This window comes from Oscarella lobularis, chromosome 18, assembly GCF_947507565.1.
Source record: "Oscarella lobularis chromosome 18, ooOscLobu1.1, whole genome shotgun sequence".
NCBI classification, from domain to species: domain Eukaryota; kingdom Metazoa; phylum Porifera; class Homoscleromorpha; order Homosclerophorida; family Oscarellidae; genus Oscarella; species Oscarella lobularis.
The window spans coordinates 441,402-457,062 of NC_089192.1; the positions used below are offsets into that span (position 1 = coordinate 441,402).

At 51.3% G+C, this 15,661-nt stretch overlaps 6 protein-coding genes across 8 annotated transcripts; 2 read left to right on the plus strand and 4 right to left on the minus strand.

The window, feature by feature from the left end:
• Window positions 1–1,049: 1,049 nt before the first annotated feature.
• Window positions 1,050–2,899, minus strand: LOC136197928 (interleukin enhancer-binding factor 2-like). 2 transcript variants are annotated; one of them, XM_065987806.1, is made up of 13 exons: window positions 2,802–2,899; window positions 2,707–2,754; window positions 2,515–2,656; window positions 2,275–2,458; window positions 2,154–2,219; window positions 2,075–2,104; window positions 1,913–2,020; window positions 1,789–1,867; window positions 1,651–1,738; window positions 1,544–1,602; window positions 1,408–1,477; window positions 1,222–1,339; window positions 1,050–1,166 (listed from the first exon to the last, which is right to left on the minus strand). In XM_065987806.1, the coding sequence occupies exons 1-13, from the start codon at window positions 2,810–2,812 to the stop codon at window positions 1,090–1,092; spliced, it is 1,080 nt and encodes a 359-aa protein (XP_065843878.1). In that variant the 5' UTR covers window positions 2,813–2,899; the 3' UTR covers window positions 1,050–1,089. The 2 variants fall into 2 exon arrangements, with proteins under 2 accessions (XP_065843878.1, XP_065843877.1); XM_065987805.1 differs by having other exon boundaries at window positions 1,222–1,360; window positions 2,802–2,898.
• LOC136197929 (BOS complex subunit TMEM147-like) lies at window positions 2,833–3,884 on the plus strand. Its single transcript, XM_065987807.1, has 7 exons — window positions 2,833–2,941; window positions 3,004–3,073; window positions 3,133–3,195; window positions 3,257–3,362; window positions 3,410–3,525; window positions 3,577–3,692; window positions 3,749–3,884. Exons 1-7 carry the CDS (start codon window positions 2,865–2,867, stop codon window positions 3,864–3,866), a joined length of 666 nt encoding a protein of 221 aa, XP_065843879.1. The 5' UTR covers window positions 2,833–2,864; the 3' UTR covers window positions 3,867–3,884.
• On the minus strand, window positions 3,846–5,746 carry LOC136197927 (uncharacterized). 2 transcript variants are annotated; one of them, XM_065987804.1, is made up of 9 exons: window positions 5,678–5,746; window positions 5,547–5,632; window positions 5,296–5,495; window positions 4,928–5,240; window positions 4,657–4,882; window positions 4,410–4,604; window positions 4,174–4,351; window positions 4,052–4,122; window positions 3,846–3,995 (listed from the first exon to the last, which is right to left on the minus strand). In XM_065987804.1, exons 1-9 carry the CDS (start codon window positions 5,729–5,731, stop codon window positions 3,987–3,989), a joined length of 1,332 nt encoding a protein of 443 aa, XP_065843876.1. In that variant the 5' UTR covers window positions 5,732–5,746; the 3' UTR covers window positions 3,846–3,986. The 2 variants fall into 2 exon arrangements, with proteins under 2 accessions (XP_065843876.1, XP_065843875.1); XM_065987803.1 differs by having other exon boundaries at window positions 3,846–4,122.
• Window positions 5,747–6,139: 393 nt separating this feature from the next.
• LOC136197926 (E3 ubiquitin-protein ligase RNF19B-like) lies at window positions 6,140–8,052 on the minus strand. The gene is made up of 3 exons (XM_065987802.1): window positions 7,140–8,052; window positions 6,841–7,003; window positions 6,140–6,784 (listed from the first exon to the last, which is right to left on the minus strand). Exons 1-3 carry the CDS (start codon window positions 7,985–7,987, stop codon window positions 6,398–6,400), a joined length of 1,398 nt encoding a protein of 465 aa, XP_065843874.1. The 5' UTR covers window positions 7,988–8,052; the 3' UTR covers window positions 6,140–6,397.
• Window positions 8,053–8,381: 329 nt separating this feature from the next.
• LOC136197917 (protein eyes shut-like) lies at window positions 8,382–14,961 on the plus strand. Its single transcript, XM_065987790.1, has 10 exons — window positions 8,382–8,538; window positions 9,153–10,751; window positions 10,961–12,583; window positions 12,997–13,299; window positions 13,360–13,523; window positions 13,576–14,014; window positions 14,069–14,214; window positions 14,273–14,328; window positions 14,384–14,574; window positions 14,642–14,961. The coding sequence occupies exons 1-10, from the start codon at window positions 8,496–8,498 to the stop codon at window positions 14,806–14,808; spliced, it is 4,731 nt and encodes a 1,576-aa protein (XP_065843862.1). The 5' UTR covers window positions 8,382–8,495; the 3' UTR covers window positions 14,809–14,961.
• Window positions 14,641–15,567, minus strand: LOC136197933 (uncharacterized). Its single transcript, XM_065987812.1, has 2 exons — window positions 15,206–15,567; window positions 14,641–15,152 (listed from the first exon to the last, which is right to left on the minus strand). The coding sequence occupies exons 1-2, from the start codon at window positions 15,452–15,454 to the stop codon at window positions 15,030–15,032; spliced, it is 372 nt and encodes a 123-aa protein (XP_065843884.1). The 5' UTR covers window positions 15,455–15,567; the 3' UTR covers window positions 14,641–15,029.
• Between the last annotated feature and the right edge of the window lie 94 nt (window positions 15,568–15,661).

Below are 15,661 nucleotides of genomic sequence, written 5' to 3' on the forward strand. Positions count from 1 at the left end.
AGAACATGTTTCCCTACCTGGAAGATCTAGGTGAAGGGCGTAGAGGTACTTTAGATTCCGTTCAATTCCAAGATCTTTCACGAAGAGAAGAATTTGGCGAAGATTCGATAGGCCCGAGACGTCCAAGTGGGTCAATCCGGATCCCCTGCGTTCGACAATGGCATGAGCAACGTCCCATCCAATAAGAGTTCCGGCGTCTTTTATCCATCCCAGGTCAAGAAACGTCAACAATGAGAGGCAATCAAATGCTTCTCTGAACGTGAATAAGACCTTTCCTTTGTCGACTACTGATAGTACTGAAGCCTTAGCAACTGGGAGGTCACGCACTGATAAATAGTCGAGTTTCTGCGTCTGGCGAATTCCCGGGAGTATGGACAAGAAATTGAGTTTGGCGCATTCCGAGACGTCCAGAGTCGTCAGAGATTCGCCGAGCATCTGACAAATGAGCAGGACGTCGTCGACAGCAACGCACGTGTTGCTCAATTTCAAGGACGACAGTTCAACAAATTGAACAATGCGTTTGAACTCAAACGCAGGATTGTCCAAACCGATCGCGGCGAAGGAGCGCAAAGACGAGCGGCTCGGGCTCAAATTTTTCCCATAGGGCGTTGGTCACGTGATCAACGTAAGAGCAGTCGAAATCGACGAGACCGGAGATGGGTGGAAGACGGCGGAATTCGTCGAATGTCATTTGCGTCAGGTGCAGCTGCAACGAACCGAGGCGTCGTTCCGACTGGCTCAGCAAAAACGACAGTATGCGAGCGCTCAGGGTCCCCTCTTCTGATAGTTTGTCAACCAATTGGGTTGCGATCACGTAGGGAAGTTCGTCGCTTCCTTTGCGCGACAGGACGCGCTCCAGCCGCTCCGGAACGAGTTCAGGACGAAAGCTCGTTCGAATTGAGTAGACGGGCAAGCGCGTTTTGCAGAGATTAGAGATGCAAAGATCGCCAAGACTGTCCGCCATGTTTCCCACGTGTCGATATAGCGCGGCGCTATAGGTCTCCGGACAGGCACGTGACGGCGGCGTGCATCGGTCGATCATGTCCAAACACGGGCAAAGAAGTATATTGACTTTTGCAAAAAAACTTTTTATGACGTGGCAACATGCAAACGTCTGACTGTCGGCACCATTTGTATTCCTCGATATTCCAAGGGAGCGCTAAAATCTAAGACACAGTATCCAATGAAGATAATGAAAGTATTAGATATATGTATTCTCACCACATTTGAAGTCAGGCACGTGCCCGAGTATTTCCCTATGACCTCCCATTGCAAGTAGACGAAGAAGCGCTCCGCAGGTGGCCGTGATTTCCTCTTGCTGCTGAGGAGTAAGCACGTCCTGTATGCGTATCATATCAAGCTGAAAAAAAAATAATCAATGAAGTGGGAAGCAGAAAAGGAGTCTACCTCGCAAGGATCAGCAATTCCTGTTGAGTCAGGAAGAAAGAACCCTGCAGCCATAATCGAAAAGAACCGTCTACCAAAAAAATAAAACTTTAAAACCCAGACACTTTTTCATCAAGAAAACCCAAGGGTGGCTTACCTGAATGCATCACCTATGGGAAGAGGAGCGCGAGGATGAGCGTAGATCAGATGATGAGCCTGCAAGACGTCATTGAAATTCTCAAATTATTCAAGCACTTCTACTACCAGAACTTCGCACTGCCACGAAGTGATGATAGACAGCTGAGGCACGCGCAATCGAATATCCTTTAGAAGTCTCGCAAGAAGTTTGACACTGAAAATACTATTCAAGTCGTCAGAATTGTGTGAGTGAATTGTGCTTACTCCATATCCGTCACGTTCTCGTCCATCCAACGCACGTGTCTTATAGCAGCCAAGCCCAAATCCACGTCCTCACTAGCAACTAATCCAAATAAAAAAATGAAGTCAATTTTTAGTTGTCTCTCACTTTGATTCTCGCTGCCTCCTTCTTCGTCGTCGTCGTTCGTACGCATTTTGTTGGCAAGGCAACACGAATAGACGACAATCTGCAAGTCTTCGCAAGCCAAAGTGAACCCTAAGGAAAAAAAAATCGAAAAGACTGAATAATCAAACGAATAATTCGCCTCACTTGATCCATCCCTCGAAAAAACAACCACATCTAAAAATAATAAATCAATTCACGTGAAAATAAGATAACATAAGAGTACCTTGATCGGGTTCATCTCCCTTGAGAGCTTCTTCAATGCGAGAAGCCAACTTCTCGACAGCGGCAACTAAAAATTGATTAATTAATTTAATTAATTAATTAATGAAAAAATGTTCTTTTACAGGTCGGCCATTCACTGAAAACGACGACGACGTCGCCGACGCCGTGACCGGCGAGAATCGTTCCCTTTCGATGCGAACCGACGGCGCGAATTTCCTCGATTCCGATTCCGTCCATCGTCTCGTTCTTTCGCATCGCGTCTTCGACGGTCGTCGTGACGCCGCGAATGAACGACGCTAATCCGTCCTGGGGGGGAAAAGAAATTTCGTTAGTCACGTGCGACTCTTTTGACATCTCCGTGCCTTTTCCTCTTTCGACGGCATTAGATCGTCGATTCGCTCTCGGATTGCTTCTGTTAGCGCTTCGTCGACGGGTGCGGGATTGACGTGCGGAAAGAGGACGTCTGCGTCAGTTAGATCGAATGGCGTGTAGAGTTGAAGCGGTCTAAAGCGATGTTTTTGGCTTTTTCTACTGGAATGGACGGCTCTGCTCACTCGGGATTCCAGTATTCGGGTTCTTCTGCACGTTCTGATTCCCATTCACTAAAAGACGGCGTGAAAAATTAGGAAAATCGCACGAGAAAACGTGCCTGAAGTCCATCTTGAGTATTGCCCGGATAACGTACAGTGTTTTGGCGATTGCAGACGAGAAAATGACTCTCTATCACTTAGGAAATTGTCTGGCGCTCGCCTGTGGGCCGTATCTTTTAACGTACAAGTATTCTATTCTGTAAGTTGCAGTTTAGTAGAGGAGGCTCCCTTTGGGGATCACAAGAGTTTCTCGCTCTCTAGATCGGAATACAGCTCCTTCTGGCGATGCATTAAAGTAGGAGCAGCCTATCTAGCTACGCAACTACTCAAGGTAGAACCAAAACGCGTTCCGCGAACCTCTATCGCTACTCACGTGAAACCTCGATCCAGATGCTTCTTCTCGCTACATTCTTTCCTGTCGATTCGACGTCTGTCAAATTCGACGCGTGGGCCGTGAGTAGAAAAACAGACCCAAATCATAATTTTTAATAATTTAATATATATAATTATGTAGGAATTTCTCAAGGCAACTGTGGACTTGGGTGACTTAGTAGGAGTCTATCTCATATTGCTGAAGATCTCGGGTAAAGGCGACCTAAAGATCCTCACTACTGGACTCGGTGAGTTCATTTCTAAATATTGAATTTTTAAATTATTATTTTATCAGGTTGGGCTGCTGCCGAGCTCGTTGCGACGAAAACTATTGCCTTATGGGTGGGTGCTCGAGGGACGGAATTCACCTGGGAGTACATGCAGATGAGCTTCGATGCAAATATCAGTCTGGTGAGAATTCTAACTGAAAGTTTTAATTAACCGTTGAATTGATTTACTCAGGTTCATCATCTAACTATTGCCGCGCTTCTGTGGCAATGGGGAAGAAGCGAAACAGGAAAAAAGACTCTGCTCTGTGTCCTCATACTCATCACGTCATACAGGCAATACCTGTTCAGGTATATAATATATAATCAAAGACATCGTCCATTGGGACTCCCTTTTTTTGTTTTAGACTCGCTCTCGTCTTTTTTCCTGCTATGATTGGGTCGTGGTTAGCTCTTGGAATCAAGGCACTGGTTACACTAGGACTCAGCAGCGTAGCACTAATGCTCTACAATAGTTCCTCGTAATAAAAGCTATGGAAATAATTCATCTCGTGCACTAAAATCTTAGCACCGCGTTTGTCGCGTCCATCGTACCTGAGAGGACGTGTACTCGTCGTTCTCAAGAGAGCAACGATAAGTGACCATTCAAAACATCTTGTAGAGCAAATCTAGACAGCGAATCCCCCACTTGAAACGCGTATACAACATACCTGATGATACGTATAAGCGGGAAATGATGGACTGCGATACATAGGAGCGGACGAACGTTTCCAAGGAGAATCTAAAAACAGACGTCACATAATTCAACAGATACACTAATAAGAGAAATTACGCTGACGAATCAGCTCCGCCTGACGTTCTTCCTTCGACTGATGATAATCTACGTAGAGGGCGTGTCCGTTGATTTTTCGTCCGTTCATTTTCTTGATAGCTTCGGTGGCGGCGTTCGAATCGGAAAAATTGACAAAGCCAACTCCTATGACGTTTTCACGCTTTCCTGCTCTCTTCATCTAAACGTTTAATAATTGAATTAGAAGAGATTCGTTGTTTGCTTGTTTGATTGGGCACTTTGGCACTGACGATTTCTCCGAAACGACCAAATAGGCGTTCGAGTTCGACGTCGTCCATATCCGTGGGTAAATTCCTGACGTAAAGATTGGTTCTCTCGCGAGCAAACTCCGCTCGTCTTTCCGCAATCTTCTGAGCGCGATTAACCGAGATCTTCAGCCCGTCGACACACCTCCCATCCATCACATCAACCGCCTAAAATAAAAAAACAGAGATTCAATAATATATGAGTCAGCGGTGCGCTCACCAACGCCGCATCTTCCGAATTCTCAAAATCTACGAAACCGTAACGGGTTCCCGTTTTTTCGAAATATTTCGTGCACGTGCTGGATATGGGGCCGAAATCGGCGAACATCGTCTTCAGCTCTTCGTCGGTGCAATCCCCTTTCAAATTTTTAACGTAGATATTGGTAAACGGCTTCGATTGCTGGGCCTCCAATCGCTCATTCTTCGTCATATGAAACTCGACTTCCCTAAAAAGCGAGTTTCATGCAGTGAAACAGATCTATTACGCCTACAGTTTCTTTCCGTGAAGAAATGCGCCGTTTGCCCGCTCCACGGCCTCTCGTGCGCCGTCCTCCGTTTCGAAATTGATGAAGGCGAAGCCTTTCGACATTCCCGCGTCGTCGTATTCAACTTTGCAGCTGAATATCGCTCCGTAGACGCCGAATGCCTTTCGGAGATCCCTCCCAATGAGACTCTCCTTGACGTTCTTGACTATGACGTTGTTGTCGCTGAATTGGCGCCGACTGGGGTCGGGATCGCGCGGCGTTATCCTTATGTGGGATCCCTCGAGTTTTTCGCCGTCGAGAGCGTTCATAACGCGGCGAGCTGAGTCGTAGATTAAAAAAGGAACGATTGGCGAATGAATAGCGAGGAACGTTACCCGTTTCTTCGCTGTAGAAGTTAACGTAGGCGTGGTATCGACCGCGGACTTGCTGGCGTGCTATGTGAAGAGAATCGAACTCGGCAACGCGCCCGATTAGTCTCTCCAAGTCGTCTTCCGTCACAGCGGCGCTCAGATCTCCAAAGTAGAGAGTACGTCGCTCCGGACGACTCATTGCAGCGTAGAGAGAGTGACGCAATCTGAAAAGTGGGAGGAGTCAATTGAGTCCCCAGTGTTTTTTCCTTACCTACAGTAACAACGTAGGACAACCGTCAATAACAAATCTATCTTTATCGATGTCTAATTCGTACGACATGGCCAACTTAATTAATAAAAGCTATGGAAATAATTCATCTCGTGCACTAGCATCTTAGCGTCGTACCTGAGAGGACGTGTACTCGTCGTTCAGATCAAGAGAGCCACGATAAGTGGCCATTCAAAACATCTTGTAGATTTGCTCTAAACAGCGCATCCCCCCACTTGAAACGCGTATACAACATACCTGATGATACGTATAAGCTGGAAATGATGGACTGTGATACGTAATGGCTGCATACCCCTGGTAAGAGAATGCAAAATTCCTCTTATGTATGTCTATAAAATGGCCTTTTATTTAGCTTCAAGGTCCACCAGGAAAAGCAGGACCGATTGTAAAAGAATACTACAAGCCTGTTCGCCTCTGACTTTTTTTGCAAGGGTCCAACTGGAATAAAAGGCGACAAAGGGCACCCGGGAAAAACGGGGTGGAGGAGACGATTCAATGAAACCAATTAGCTATCACGCGAGACGCTCATCATCTTCGAATTTCAAAAGGAGGGGCCCCCTAGACCAAAAATAAATAAAACACTTTTAGAACGCATATAATCGCTTCTTTGTAAATAAACCCGGACTACTACTTCTCTACATAACACAAGGAAAAAAAAAGAAAAAAAAATTCGCGGCTTCAACGCGAAGCAGTCTCCTTCCCCTAACTCTACACCGCCAATCATAATAATAATAAGTCTTAATAGTTCCCCCCCTCAAAGTTATTCTCATTATAATACGTAATCCAGAAAAAACACGTAGCATGCATAGGCGTGTCTCCCTACCTCTGTATATCTCTCTAAACGGCCGCTTCGCGATGAACCTGCGCCGACGTCGTGCCGGACCCGCCCGACATGAGAACGGAACTGATCGACAATCTGCGACCGTTGAATCGCGGGCCCCCGTTTCCACTGCCGCCGCCGCCGCCGCCGCCGCCGCCGCCGCCACCACCACCACCAGAGCTGTCGTCGTCAAAATCAAAGAAAATTCCGCCGGCCGATGCGCGTACCGACCCGGAGCGGCACAGCGCGATCGGTACGACGCCGTAGACGTATCCGAATAGTATGGGAACGCCGACTCCGACTGCTACCACTGCCAGGAGCGGTGACGTCACAAGCGAGACGCCGACGGCACCAACAACGGCCAAATTTCTTTTGTGAGGCGATTTGTACTTCTTCTCATAAGCCTATAAATATACATATATATATATATATATTATATTATAATTGATTATGAGCGTACTCGATGGCCCAAATACGCTGGGAGACCGATGACGAGTGCTGGTCCCGCAATGGCGGCGAGAAGTGCGATTCCCAAGGGTGCGCCGACCAGCGTCGCCATTTGAGAGAGAATACGTTTCTTACGTGACCACGGCTTCTTGCCCCAGAACGTGCATCCCGACGGACTAAAAAGAACAATGCATAATAAATAAAGACATAATAGAGCACGCCTCCCCCTTTTTGAAGTGTTGTTTTGTCCACGCCCCCATCCCACCCTCCCTCCATGACTCGGGGGGCCCCCCTCCATCTCACGGCACCTACCTCAAATAATGCAAGTCGCTGATCTCCTTCATGCACAACCAACAGAACTCGGCGCCGCACACGACGCACGTCATGTGATTGCACGATCCGTCGAGCGCTTTCGCGATAGGCGTGGCGCATCGAGGACACGGCTTCACGACTGCCGTCTGCGACGGGGCGGCGGCGGGAGCCGCGACGGCGCCGCCGCGCTCTTCGAGACCCTCGTCCGAATCGATAACGGTCGAAAGGGTGCCCGAAACGACGTCGGCGATTCGTTTTCGATTCTGATCGCACGTCATATCGGGATGCCAGGCCAATTTGCAGTGGTAGCAGAACTCCGTGCCGCAGTCGGGTCGCTGGCACACGAGACGCGGACATCCGGCGCAATTCGACGCTATCACGGCGTACTCGCAATCGGGCGCCGGACACCGACGCAAATCGGGCTCGGCGCTCGCGAGAACGCGCCTCAAGCTGAACTCGGCGTATTTCGTTCGATAGATCGGCTCGTCGACGAGAACGCGTCCGATTGTCGCCGGATTGTAGAGCGACGCGCATTCGGGAACGGGGCACGAAAGGCGCACGCGTCCTTCGCCGATTTCCTGCTTGAAGTAGATCGTCAAGCAGGCGACGCACGTTTCGTGTTCGCACGCGCCCGTCGTCGTCATGCTCTCGACGGGCGTCGCGTCGAGGCACACGGGGCACGTTAGAGTCATCGCGTCCGTTCGCGTCGTCGTTGAGGCGGTCGCTGCTGCTGCGGCGGCCGCAGCTGCCGCCGCCGCCGCCGCTGCCGCCGCTTTTTCTCTTCTCGCTTTCTTGCGTCGCCAGAAGAGAAGGCGACCGAGACCGCGACGAGTCTTTCGTTCGCCCATCGCTCTCCTGAGTCTCCTCTCCGCGAAGCGAATCGAGCGATACTGAGCGATTCGATCTTCGCTTTGTGGTGGGAAGTGATTTAGATTGACGTCATTGTGACGTCACATTTACGTATTTCCACTGTGGCGTGGTTTCTCATTGGTTGGCCAATTAGCGTGGGAGAGTCGTGGGGGGCATTGGTTTGCTGTTCGAAAAACGCTCCTCTCTTGCTTCTCGATCTTTCGTAGAGAAATGCGCTGGTCGGCTTGCTTCGCTTTACGCGAACACGAGTTCCCACCCCATCTAAATACAGTACATTGCACGTGAGGTTGTTATGCACGTGAGGTCGCAAGGTTGTCGTTAGGGACGTCATTTCCGCGATCCTTATATGGGGTGGAATACGGCAGAGGTATGTTTCTGTTTTATACGCGTGCGCAGTGAAACAGAGATCGGAATCTTTTTCCCTACGACGAAAGAACTGACAGATATATTATCTCTGGCGACTTTTCGCTTTGCTGAAAACGAAACATGCTTTTCGTTCTACTCGCCTCGTATCTTGTCACTATTGGCGGTAAGTTGGGACTCGTTTCGACGTAGGAATCCATCGCCTTTCTATTCGCGCATCTCGGGCGCTCCTTTCTCTTTCACTCCTCCGTCGATTTGCGCCCTATTGACGCGCAATCGAGCCAATTTCGACGAAGAAAGGGGTGACATTTCTCACGTGCGGTTTCCCCTTCTCTCGAACCACCTCGCGATCGCGCTTCACGCGTTTTTCTCTTTCATGACGCTGTATACGCGAGTTCCGAAGCCGTACGGCTGCCATAGCAGACCTCTCGAAGGCTTAGGAATGTGTAGCGTACCTATCGCGGATCGGAAACGCCTCGGAAGTGGGCGCGCCGATGTGGCGCGCGTGCTCCGCGAAGGGCAATCACCGAAGTACTGTAGCCTCGGCTTGAGAAAATTCAAGGGTTGGGTGGGGTACAGTAGACTAAAAAAGTTGCTTCTATCAGTCGTTTTTTATCCGAGAAGAATGGGAACTTAGACTCTCCTCACGTGCATACTCACGTGCATACCTTGCAAATATACATAAGCTACACATTCTTTGAATCTTAGTTGTTACAGAGACTCATCTGTTAGTTATGCATTAAACCATACCATGACACTAAACGTTGTTCTTTTTCATAGAGGTGAACGCTCAGTGTACAACAAGTGCTGACTGTATCAATGGGGATTGCTTTTCTAATATCTGCTATTGCGACGAGGGCTTCGCCGGCGACCTATGCTCGTTCGACATCAACGAATGCCTCGAAAATATGGACATGTGCAACGACGCGAACACGGCACGGTGCGTAAACGTCGTCGGTAGCTACACCTGCTCGTGCAAGTCCGGCTACACGGGTCAATTCTGCGACGCCGAAATTGATCTCTGCACGACGAACTACTGCGACAACGGCGCCACGTGCACCAAAACGGGACCAGGAACGGCCGAGTGCAACTGCGCGAACGGCTTCAGCGGAGATCAATGCGAACAAATAGTCACCCCGACTCCGACTCCGGAAGGGACTGATACACCAACGCCTGGAGAGGCATTCACTTCGAAGGCTCCTACTCCGCCAGCGGCATCGTCCTCAGCTATTCTTTTACTGAGTCCATCGCCGTCTACTTCCGTCTCCGTGGCGACGGAATCGCGTAGCATTCCTCCGCCGCCTCCGCCGCCGCCGTTTACTGCGTCATTGCAGACGTCAACGGCTTTTACTACCGTTTCGTCGCCTCCGTCGTCGTCACCTCCGCCGTCGTTTTTTGTCGTGTCAAGCAGTCTCACGGATATTCCACTTGTGACCACGTCGATAATCAATCCGACGTCAGTGCCCCTTACTCCAACTCAAACACCGCCTCCTCCACCGCCTCCTCCACCGCCTGTCTCCACAGTAGCCCCTACTCCAACTCCAACCGTCGTGGCTACGAAACCTCCGCCGCCTCCGCCGCCGCCGCCGCCGCCTGTTTCCACGGTAGCGCCTACTCCAACCGTTGTGGCTACTAAAGCTCCGCCGCCGCCGCCTCCACCGCCGCCGCCTGTCTCCACAATAGCCCCTACTCCAACTGTCGTGGCTACTAAAGCTCCGCCGCCGCCACCTCCACCGCCGCCGCCTGTCTCTACGATGGTCCCTACTCCAACGCCAACCGTCGTGGCTACGAAAGCTCCGCCGCCGCCGCCTCCACCGCCGCCGCCTGTCTCCACAATAGCCCCTACTCCAACTGTCGTGGCTACTAAAGCTCCGCCGCCGCCACCTCCACCGCCGCCGCCTGTCTCTACGATGGCCCCTACTCCAACGCCAACCGTCGTGGCCACGAAACCTCCGCCGCCGCCGCCACCTCCACCGCCGCCGTCTCTCTCCACCGTAGCTCCTTCGCCAACTCCTACCAGGCCTCCTCCTCCTCCCACGCCGCCACCACCGTTTACAGTCGTTCCCACTCCAACGGTTGTGCCGACACAGTCAACGATACCTCCGCCGTCTCCGCCGACTCCGCCGCCTTCTTTTAGTCTGGCACCCACTCCAACGCCGACACCGACTGAGGGCGAAACTCCAACTCCAACTGAGGGCGAGACGCCAACTCCAACTAAAGGCGAAACTCCGACTCCAACTGAGGGCGAAACGCCGACTCCAATGGGAAATCCTTGTGACGTCTTTCCGTCACCTTGTGGAAATGGCGAGTGCAGACTTGCCTCTCATGGATTTTTCTGCTTATGCGACTATCCCTTTATTGGAAATAACTGCAGCACTGGTAAGAACGCTAGTAGCTATAGAGAGAGGTTCCTTTAGAGAGAGAGAAGCAGACTGTAAAGATACGCATACATATATGTACATTTTCGCTGGCCACCTCAAGGCCAGAGCATATACGCTTGGTCAGTTCTTTGGACCGACGCTTCTTATATCCTCTAGGAGATCAATAGTAAAGGCTCTCCTTTAACTAATCTGTTCTTCTTTGTGCAGAGGCTGACATAGCGGTACCCAAATTCGAAAACGAGTCCTATCTCGTCATCAGTCACATGCTCCGCTTTGCCGTGGACTCCTTCGTCTTCTCCCTTCGAACGACGTCGCCGAACGGCCTCATCTTCTTCTCGAGCCAACGCAGCGACGGCAGCGGCGACTTCGTCGCCCTATCTCTCACAAACGGCCTACCGCACTTCACGTTCAACACAGGCGGCGGCGATCTCGCTCTCGAAAGCACAACCCGCATCGACGACGGCGAATGGCACACGATAACGGCAACGCGAAATCGTCTCGTCGGCACCCTATCCGTCGACGGCGTACAACAAGACGCGGGCACGGCACCGGGAATCGCCGTCGCCGTCAATCTCCAACGTCCGGCGACAATCTACATCGGCGGCGTGCCGTCGAACGTTCGACCTCGATCGGCGAACGTCGACGCGCGCTTCTTCGCCGGCTGCATTCGAGAAGCCGAGCTCGACGGCACCGGCGTGAGCTTCGACGGGGCGAACGTCGAGAAAGGCTTCGGCGTCGATCTCTGCGTCGGATTCGGACCGTGTCGCGAGACGCCGTGTCAGAACGGCGGCACGTGCGCGGAAACGGGATCGCTCGCGGACGACTTTGTCTGCGAATGCCCCACGCATTTCGGCGGTTCGACGTGCGAGAATGCGATCGATCGATGCGCGCTGTCCGGCGGCGCGTCGCCGTGTCGCAACGGGGGCACGTGTTCGAATGCCGTCGGGCCGGCGTCCGGTTTTCGGTGCGCCTGTCCGTACGGCTTCTCCGGCGTCGATTGCGGCAATCGCACGGGAATCGTCGCTCCGGAATTGTTCGGCGATTCGTACGTCGCGTATCGAATCGACGGCGAGCAATTGAGCGACGCCTTCGCGTTGGCCTTCGATTTGCGCTTGAGTCCGATCACCACGTCGACTTTTCAACTGATCGCCTTTGTCGGCGCCTCCGGCTTGCCGTCGGTGACGGATCACTTTGCCATGCACGTGACGCCGTTTCGGAGAATTTCCGTTCAGGTCAATTGCGGCGACGAATCGTCGGACTTTCAGAGTTCCGTCAGGTTGACCGAAGGCCAATGGTATCGAATCGAAGTAAAAATATCTCGATTGATGATGATCGAATTGTGGATTGACGGAACGCGTGACACGATCGTGTCCGCCTGCGCCGGCGGTGGCGGCGTCAACGGGACGTTTCAAAGTCTCGACGTCAGCGATACGCTCTACTTAGGCGGCGTCGAACCGAAGCTACAGGCCATCGTTTCCACGGTGACTTCGACTGACGGACTCAGCGGCTGCGTGGCGAATTTGACGCTGATTGGTTCGAGCGGCGCGGATCTCATTGCCTTGGACAATTCGCCGACGGGCGCCGACGTCGGTTCGTGTCTCGCGCACGCCTGCGACGGCTCGCCGTGTCAGAATAACGGGACGTGCGTCATCGACGGCGCGACGTTCTTCTGCGAGTGTCCCGATCTGTTCTTGCCGCCCCTGTGCGACGTTTACGTCGACGCCTGCGATCCGAATCCGTGCGATTCGACCGGCGGCGTTTGTCGATCGATTAGCGGCGAGTTTCGATGTATCTGCAGTCTCGGTCGCACCGGAATTTATTGCAACGAAAGTAAGACGACGACGGGGTTTCCTTCCCTTCCTGTGATAGTAGACTCCCTCGTAGAATTCATTTCCTAACTCCTCTTTTTGTAACGTTCGCTTCCAGGGAACCCCTTTGAACCCTCGTCTAATATCAAAGGTTAGGGATCAATTCTATTAGGCCCACGTCCTCGTTTTTTTTTTCTCCGAAGCGCTCTCTACGGCATTTCCTTCTTCCTGTACAGAGATCCCTTTTACCATAGAGACCTTGGTTGACAGGAAGGGCATCTGTTCCTATAGCTTCCTTATCTGTCTTCTACTTTGACCTTCTCTCATTTAGCAGGCCTCTTTTTGGTATTAGCATACTCGTTAGTCGCCCTGTTCATTGTTTGGTCTATCTCTGATAGGTTTCGCTCTTCTATTATTATCTCCCTCTCGTTCTAGGCCTCGTAGTCGCTGAAAATGTTCGAGGTTTCGATATCCAGTTAGAGTCGTACATCGCTTTGGCGCATCCCAATGGCGTTGGCGCGCGAAGCGATTTCGAGATTCACGTACGACCGTCCCAATTGACCGGACTCATCCTGTACGCCGGCAGCTCGACGCGAGATTTCGTCGTAATTTCTCTCGTCGACGGCGCCGTCGATTTTCGCTATGACTTGGGCTCGGGTCCAGCGCTGATTCAGAGCACAGACAGCGTGACGGTAGGCAGATGGAACGTAATCACCGCCTCAAGAAACAGAAAAGAAGGTGAGAATAGATACGAGTCAAAACGTACATTATTAATCATATTCTTTTTTTTCCCTAAAGGGACGTTGTCAATCAACGGAGGGAGTCCCGTTTCGGGCTCGTCTCTTGGCAACCTCAAGCAACTCAATCTCGACGGCCAACTCTTCATCGGCGGCATCGCCGAAGACGCGCGCGTGTCCGGCGAAGCCGGCACGCTATCGACTTTCACAGGCTGCATAGGCGAAGTAAAAAAGATAAATAATCAATTTTTTTTCTAATAAGCAATTCGTTTCTTAGTTGAAAATCAACGGAATTTCGTACAATTTCGACGACGCCGTGCGTTCGCGCGGTATAGGCCAATGCTCGATCAATCCGTGTCGCGGTCGCTCGTGTCTCAACGGCGGCACGTGCGTCGTCGTCGATTTCGTTCGCGACGAAACGCGTTGCGAATGTACGCCGGATTTTGCCGGCGACAATTGCGAGCGTCCGTCGGATCCGTGCACAGTCGAACCGTGTCTCAACGGCGGAACGTGTGCGCCTAGCGGCGCGTCCGGATTCACGTGCTCGTGCCCGCCGACGCTCACCGGCGCGACGTGCGAGTCCGTCTTCGTGCCGTGCGACGCGACGCCGCCGCTTCATCAATGCGACGCCGCCGATCAGTGTCGCTTCGACGACGTGGAAATGGCGTTCTATTGCGTTTGTCCCGACGGGAAAGGGGGCCCCTTTTGCCGAGAGAGTGAGCGTTGTAGTGCATTGGGTAAATATTTCTTTTAGTATTAGTGATTTGTAGATTTGACGGCGCCTACGCCGGGTCGTTTCCGCGGCGACGGCGGCATCGAAGTGTCGCGTCGACTGCTTTTCGGTCGTCCGATTTTGACGTCGCTGATGATCGTTTTCAACGCGACGGGCGACGGTCTTCTCGCCTATTTGCCCGCGGTAGAACGAAAGAAAGCGAAAACGCGAAGGAAACACTCTGATTCTTTGTCTCTTCTAGGACTCCCGCGGCGATTTCTTCGCTTTAGGAATTCGTGGCGGAACCGTCGAATTCCGGTAAAGCAATTTCCTTTTCAGTTTTCCGTCTAACATTTCGAGAATTCCGTTTTAGATTTGATCTCGGTAGCGGCGCACACGTCATCGCCGATTCGTCGAGTACTGACGTAACCGATGGCAACGTGCACACCGTCGAAGTGGACAGAAATCGTTTGAACGTCAAGCTCGTCGTCGACGGTCAGTCAACGTCGGAAACTGCGGGCGGCGTAAGCACCGGCCTGAACACGAACAACGACGTTTTCTTTGGTAGACACATCCCCCCTTGTCGTCACCTCCACCTTCTCATAAATGCGCTCTCTCTCTCCTCTTTCAGGCGGAGTCCTTGATATTTCCTATTCTGACGTTTCCAATGCAATAGGCGTCGAGTATACGTCCGGTTTGGTGGGTTGTCTACATCGTATCACTGCTGGTTCGGTGGTGGTTCTTCCTCTCGCTGATTCCAATGTGATTCGGCGCGAAGAGGTCACGCAGTGCTTTTAGACTTAAACGTCTGCGTCATTTTTTTTGTCTTTTTTTTCCGTCTAACTGTTGTTCTGTGCGCGTTTTATTTGCTAATTAATTGGCTGTGAGGCTAGTATTTGAGCGTGGATGATGATGATGATGATTTACTCGCAATAAACCTACTGCAAGAGATCCCCCTTCAGGGGACCAGCACATCGCAAGACGAAGGTGAATAAACCAACATACAGTAGCGCACGTCTCTACGTTTTACATGTATAGACGTCAGATAGGAATTGCTTGATGAAAGTGTCGACGATGGCCTTATCGGGAATTTTGCCTACCATGCCGTAAATTGCCGCTGTTCCCCCCTTGGCTTTTTTCCCCTAAAAACGTAAGATTTTATGTGATGCACGAATGCGGGTTTTTTATTCAATACCCTAACGTTCTCAGCTGACTCTCTTAAATCATTCAAGAGTTTGTCGACTAGCGTCACGTGGTGCGGCAAAATAGTGCAGTGAAGCGAATTCGGAAATTGTTGCCTTTCCATTTTCCATCCTACACGCGAGCAGAGGCAGAATGAACTAACCGATTGCCTAAGTTCCGGGAAACCTTTCTCTTCCATGGCGTCAGCGAGCGCAAGAATATCTAAATGAGAATCAGTGGAAGCAATCGCGAAAGCCGTCATCTCCGGTTTTCCCAAGATGGCGAGACCCTAGAAAGAAAATAGGAAACGAAGTCTGTTACAGTATGAACGACCCCGCATTCGTGCGCTTTCCCTCTTCCTTTCTAAACACTGGGGTTGTTTTATTTAGGGAAGCGCATCTACTTGCCGTTGTAGCCGTTGTAGTTGTTGTAGCCGTTGTAGCCTTTGCAGCCGTTGTAGTTGTTGTAG